The 7019-nt window shown below is 33.5% G+C and overlaps 1 protein-coding gene across 1 annotated transcript; it reads left to right on the forward strand.

The window, feature by feature from the left end:
* The first annotated feature begins 506 nt into the window (after positions 1–506).
* LOC131606739 (isocitrate lyase 2-like) lies at positions 507–2907 on the forward strand. The gene is made up of 3 exons (XM_058878885.1): positions 507–592; positions 706–2308; positions 2578–2907. Exons 1-3 carry the CDS (start codon positions 563–565, stop codon positions 2676–2678), a joined length of 1734 nt encoding a protein of 577 aa, XP_058734868.1. The 5' UTR covers positions 507–562; the 3' UTR covers positions 2679–2907.
* Positions 2908–7019: the final 4112 nt, after the last annotated feature.

The following is a 7019-nucleotide window of genomic DNA, read 5'->3' on the forward strand; positions in this document are numbered from 1 at the left end:
TTGTCAATTACCATATCACTCTAATTATTAACAATCAACTTCGATGTTCTCCTCTCATATGAGCCTTGAATACAAAATGAGTTACAAGTCGTATATAAGGAGATGATCACATCACAGAGATGAAAAAAGGATAGAAAATTAACAAAACATTCGCCTGAGACTTATCACAGAAGTACTTTTACCTACGAGTACAGATATATTAGGTGATATCATCCTAATTAAAAATGAAAGATAGATGACACAATAATTAAGATAAATGAACGTAAGATAATTGCCACCACCATACGTGCCAGGGAATGCATCTTTCAAGTGTCATGCTTCAATTATTTCCCAAGATTATATCTAACACAACTAGATCAAATTTATTTTAGTTTGTTTCACTTATCCATAATGTTATCTAATTTACCATTCTTACAATTTCATATCTCAATAGCGTGATCAACAAGGGTTACCTGAAGCTATATAAATTGAGGACCTTCATCAAGATTTTGCATGAGCTTCTCTTAGTCATATGTAAGTAACATCTACCATTCAAAAAAAGAAAGAGTTCAAATTTTTAACCATGGCCTCTTCAATTTTTGTGCCTTCTTCGGTAAGCTCAATACCCCTACTTATTACTCCCTCCGTTCATTTTTATAAGAATTTTTTTTTTTAAATATATCGAATAACTAATATATATGATTTTTATTATATTAATGAACACAGATAGAGGAAGAGGAAGCAAGATTCGAATCCGAAGTAGCAGAGGTGCAAGCATGGTGGAACTCAGAGAGATTCAAACTAACCAAAAGACCATACTCAGCTAAAGACGTAGTTTCCTTAAGAGGAAACCTAAGACAAACCTATGCCTCAAACGAGTTATCCAAAAAGCTATGGAACCTTCTCAAAACTCACCAAACCAACAGAACAGCATCAAGAACATTTGGTGCACTTGATCCAGTTCAAGTCACACAAATGGCAAAACATTTAGACACGATTTACGTCTCCGGCTGGCAGTGTTCATCCACACACACATCAACAAACGAACCCGGTCCTGATCTTGCTGATTATCCTTACGACACTGTCCCGAACAAAGTTGAACATCTTTTCTTTGCTCAGCAGTATCATGACAGAAAACAAAGAGAAGAGAGAATGAGTATGAGACGAGAAGATCGAGCACGGACACCTTTTGTTGATTATTTGAGACCAATTATAGCTGATGGCGATACTGGCTTCGGCGGCACAACAGCAACTGTTAAGCTTTGTAAGCTTTTCGTGGAACGCGGTGCTGCGGGTGTTCATATCGAGGATCAGTCTTCTGTGACGAAGAAATGCGGTCACATGGCCGGGAAAGTGCTGGTTGCGGTTAGTGAGCATATTAACAGGCTTGTTGCTGCTAGGCTTCAGTTTGATGTTATGGGGGTTGAAACTGTCTTGATTGCTAGAACGGATGCTGTTGCTGCTAATCTTATTCAATCGAATATCGATACAAGGGATCATCAGTTTATCTTGGGCGTGACGAATCCGAATATGAAGTGGAAGAGTTTAGTGACAGTTATGGCAAAAGGATTCGCGGCTGGCAAGAGTGGAGCCGAGCTTCAGGCATTAGAGGATCATTGGTTGTCGAAGGCGGAATTAAAGACTTTCTCTGAAGCAGTAGAGGATGCAATTAAGAATAAAAAATGTAACGAGGACGAGAAAATGAGGAAGTTGAACGAGTGGAAGCATTTTTCAAGTTACGAAAAGTGCCTTTCAATTGAGGAAGGAAGGGAAATTGCTGAGAGATTAGGTGTGAGGAGCTTGTTTTGGGATTGGGACTTGCCTAGAACAAGAGAAGGGTTTTACAGGTTTAAAGGTTCTGTTACAGCGGCTATTGTTCGCGGTTGTGCTTTCGCGCCACACGCAGATCTTATATGGATGGAAACAGCGAGTCCGAATGTGGCTGAATGCACACAGTTTGCTGAAGGGGTGAGATCTAAGCATCCAGAGATGATGCTTGGTTACAATCTTTCGCCGTCGTTTAATTGGGATGCGTCCGGCATGAGTGATGTGGAAATGAGAGATTTCATTCCTAAGATTGCTAAGTTAGGATATGTTTGGCAATTTATAACTGTTGGTGGTTTGCATTGTAATGCATTAATCAGTTCTACTTTTGCTAAGGATTTTGCTAGCAGGGGAATGTTGGCTTATGTAGAAAGGATTCAAAGAGAGGAAAGGAAAAATGGTGTTGATACACTTGCTCATCAGAAATGGGCTGGTGCTAATTACTATGATAGGTACCTCAAAACTGTCCAAGGAGGTGTTGCCTCAACGGCCGCAATGGGGAAAGGTAAAGGAGAAAAAATTGTTACAAATTACAATCAGGTCTTATATTGCGGTTGTGGTTGCATCGCAATCTTAGATATTACATAAAATCGCATTAAAATGTGACTAATTTTAATGTGAGATCACTCATGGTAGCAGAAATATCTGAAAGCTTGATGTTGTGGTTTAGACTGCAATCACCAAGCTTTTTTTGGAAACCAGATTATAATGAAACTTTTTTGTAATAATTTTTTAATTTTAAAATTTTTTATTTACTTTGATTTTTTTTTATAGGAGTGACTGAAGAGCAATTTAAGGAAACATGGACTAGGCCAGGAGCAGTGGGAATTAATGGAGGCAATGGCAGCACGGTGGTTGCTAAGGCCAGAATGTGAAATTTAGTAATTCACCAATTTATATATTGGATTGGAATGTGCCATTGAATACAGACAAAATAAAAATAAAAATAGGCCATTAAAACATTGTTGTATTTTTTGCTGCATAATTTCTATTATTTGCTAGATTCTTAAAACTTTCACGCCTTATGGGCTTGGGGAAAAGAAGACTAGTTAGTGTGATTTTGTAATTTGTATTACCCTTAATCCAATATAAATGGGCATGTTTCTTTCAGTTTTAAAAAAATATTTTTTTTTATTTTCAAAATATATTTAAAAAATGTTTTTTAAAATATTAAAAGTTTTTTATACTTATTTTTTTTTAAGTGAAGACTTATTTTGTTCCCTCACAAAAAATACAAAATCCAAATTAATTAATAATATCAAAAAAAAAGTTAAAATTGTTTTTTATATAAAATTGAACTCAAGACTTTTAACCAATCTTAAGTCTTTGCAACTAGTCCAATGTACATTAATGACAAATAAGTCTTATGATTTTTAGTAATATTATATGAATATAAAACAAAAAAGTTAAAATTTGTATCAAGGGTCTCAAACGCAAATCCGATCAAGTTAAATGATAGTCACATTACAACTAGACAAATTAATTTCTATTGTTAATATTTTTAATAATGAATACTTACGTAATAATTCAGAACAAATATTTACTTATTTCAAATAACAAACAAATACATATTTATTAATTTTAAATGATACAAAAATTTAAAAATAAATTAATAAAATATAAATCTTAAATATAATTAATCAAATAAAAATAAATAAATTAATACTTAATTGAATTACTATTAAACTAATTGATCATTATTTAGTGTGAATTGACTAAATAATTTTAAAATTTTATTTTAGTATTTAATTTAAATTGATTAAATATTTTAACAATTATTTGAATTTCTATTAAATTAATAAATTATTATTTAACTTGAATTAGTTCAAAACAAATAAATATTTATTTGTGTGTTATTTAAATTCAATTACATATAATTTAATTTATTTTTAATCGATTAAATATATTAAGGATTTACATTTTATAAATTTTTTTATTAAATTGGTGTATTATTTGAAATTTATAAATATTTATTTGAGTGTTATTTGAAATAAGTAAATGTTTGTTCTAAATTATTAAGTTAAGTATTTATCATTAAAAATATTAACAATAGAAATTGATTTGTCTAGTTTTAAAGTGATTATCATTTATCGAACTTAGGTTTGCGACCCCATTTGTACAAATTTTGTAATTTTTATTTTGAATTCAGAATTATTTACACTACAAAAAATAAGGTCTATAGCGACGTGAATTCCATGACACAACATGGAAAATCACGTCACAGCATAAAATTAGCGACATGATCATATACGTCGTCCGGGAGTGCGTGGGAACTTTATTGTGTAGTGTTTATCATGTCACAACTTTTTGACATGGAAAACACGTCGCTAGTGTTGCACAATAACCAAGTCTCCATTTGCTGTTGGAACAGACAAGGACTGCAAAAAGCTGCATGGCACAGGACACGGAGAATAGTTGTGGCGTGATTATCATGACACAATATTCCGATGTGGCTATCATGTCGCTAATTTTCAAATTTAATTTTGAAAGTTGCGACGTGTTTTACATTTCACAAATCAGTGACATGTAAAACACGCCACAAACATTAAAATTTAAAAAAAAAATATGATTATTATTATTATAAAAAAAGTTTTATTATTAATATTATTTGTTGGAAATTAGTAAATATTAATAAAAATATTTATTTAGTTAAATTAATAATAATAAACAAAATACAAAAATATATTAAACTACTAAAATATATTAAATTTATAATATAATAACCAAAATACTAAAATATAATAAGTAAAATTTTATTATCCCAAACAATTTCAAATTAAAATAAAAATAAAATTCATCCTAAAAAATCATCTGGATCGGGATAATTATCAAGGTTGAAATCATCATCATTCTCTCGCTCAGTGCCAGTCACTCCCACATTTCCTTCAAACAGTTGACTACCACTTCTTTGTTGATACTGCATAAATAACCGCATTTGCTGTTGCATCTCTGCTTGCATCTTCGCCATTGCCTCTATTTGCCGTTGTTGCCCCTCCACTTGTGCTTTTAGCGCCGCCTCACGTTCATCCATTTGGGCCTTTAGCTCCGCCTCACGTTGCGCTAACTCGCGTCTCGCCTCGGTTAGGGCCAACTGTCTTATTGTTTCCATTACTTGCGGTGTCAATTGTGTTAGACTTGACGATCCTTCCCCATCTCTAACTTTTTGAAATAAATTTCTATCTCCACTTCTCAAGCTTCCCGCCAAATTTCCACCACCAAAAAAACATCCATTAGGCCCTTTTCCGCCAATGACCTCATTCCAAATATAAAAATCAACATTTGGATGAAGCGGCTCTCCTTCTCTAGGAGAATATTGGGGATTATTGACCAAAAATTGTACAAGCATTGTTTGATAATCCTCCTACACATAAAATAAAATAAAAATTATGTATATATAACTTAAATTAAATTATATTAAATAATAAATTGAAAATTAGTTGCCACGTGATTTACATGACACAACATCAGAGTTGCCACATGAAAATCACACCGGAACTTTTTAGTTGCCACGTGAAAATAACATCACAAAATTGCCATTAAATATAAAAATAATAATAAAAAATTGAATAACTTACCAAAGCTTTTCGAGTACGCTCGTCAACAAAATCACCAGATTTTTTTGTCCTAGTTTCTTTAACCAACTCGACCATGACTGGTTGTCTCCCTAACCTCTTAGCCTAAATAATAAAATTAACTTTAATTAAAAACAAATAATTAATCAAAACATAACTTTAAAATGTGGCAATAATTACCATGCATCGAGAATGTTCGTAAGTGCTTATACTTCCAACTGCATTAAGGTGACCTCCTTTTTCAGATGCCCTCGTTTTTTTTTTTTTTTGCATTTTCATATTTAGCTTTAAATTCCTCTGTATTCCAATATGCAAGAAGTTGCTCAAGAACTTCTTGGCCCAACCACCCAGGACGACTAACATCACATTTCCAACGCTTTCTAATATTTTGCAACGTGTCAGAAAGTCTTTTTGATATTCAGCTGAAATATTTTTTTTTAACAACTTTCTCGCTCATTGGATCCCAAGTACACTTTTCCTGAAGACATTAAAATAAACTGTTAGAAAACTATAGTAAAAAAATTTAAAAAAACAATGACTCGAAAAAATATATTAATTATACCTTAAAACAATTAAACCAAGCATCTTTATTCGAAACATCTCCAAAACTCGTCCAAGCTTCTTTATACATTTGTTGAATCACATAGTACACACACCTGGCACCAATCCGACTCGGCCCAAACCTAAACAACAATAATTTTAATTAGCATGCATTAAATATAAATTTATATTAAAAAAAGGAAATGTAAACTTAATAAAAATTTAATATATAAGATACTTACGAATTTCCAGTGGGCCAAATAAAATATCTACCATTAATGATATGAATCTCCCTCGAATCATCCTCCCCCTGAACATCGTCACCATCAGACTGAACATCATCTCCATCCTGCGCAGTATCATCCCCACCCGGCTCCACATGATCATCCTCACGTGCAGGTATATGAGTGGGATGCGGGGTGTGGGATCCCCCAGTCTGCTGGAAGCGTGGGGGCACCTGTGTCTACTGGAAGGATAAGGGCACCTGTGTGGGATATGGAGTATGGGATCCTCCAGTCTGCTGGAATCCTGGGGGCACCTGTGTGGTAGGTGGAAAGCTAGATCCTGCAGTCTGCTGGTATGATGAACAACTAGGTCCTACAGTCTGCTGAAACGGATAACTAAGGTCCACAGGTGGGCGAATAAAAGATGGTGACCCAGACATAGGCCTCCCCTGAGAGGAGAGTAATGACGTAAGAGGTTGGGTACTGGCCATGGACATGTGATATAACTGACTCTGTGGGGGGGACACACTGCTGTCTGAGGAGACTGGCATACTACTATCCTTGGGCGTCGGGTCTTCTGACCCTTACCCTTCTCAGATCAGGATGACATTTTACCTATTTATTGAGAATACACAATTAATAAAATATATACATTCACACAAATATATTCAAACATGTTTCTCATATACATTCATTAACACATTCAATAGATGGTTAATTAAGTAAAATTACAAAAAACACATTCTCTTATAAATACATTTATTATTCTAAACCTACATGCTCTTCATACATATCATTATCATCATTTGATGTGATATTATCCTCAGACCCAACGCCTTCATGCTCTCCATTCACATTATCTTCAACCAACAATATAGAA

Source organism: Vicia villosa, linkage group LG5, assembly GCF_029867415.1.
Source record: "Vicia villosa cultivar HV-30 ecotype Madison, WI linkage group LG5, Vvil1.0, whole genome shotgun sequence".
Lineage (NCBI taxonomy): Eukaryota > Viridiplantae > Streptophyta > Magnoliopsida > Fabales > Fabaceae > Vicia > Vicia villosa.

What these genes read in the sequence shown, in the direction of transcription:
- LOC131606739 (XM_058878885.1), top strand. Translation starts at nt 563, where the DNA reads ATGGCCTCTTCAATTTTTGTGCCTTCTTCG. An exon ending in CAATTTTTGTGCCTTCTTCG is followed by an intron (nt 593 to 705) that starts GTAAGCTCAATA and finishes TAATGAACACAG; the next exon opens with ATAGAGGAAGAGGAAGCAAG. An exon ending in AACGGCCGCAATGGGGAAAG is followed by an intron (nt 2,309 to 2,577) that starts GTAAAGGAGAAA and finishes TTTTTTTTATAG; the next exon opens with GAGTGACTGAAGAGCAATTT.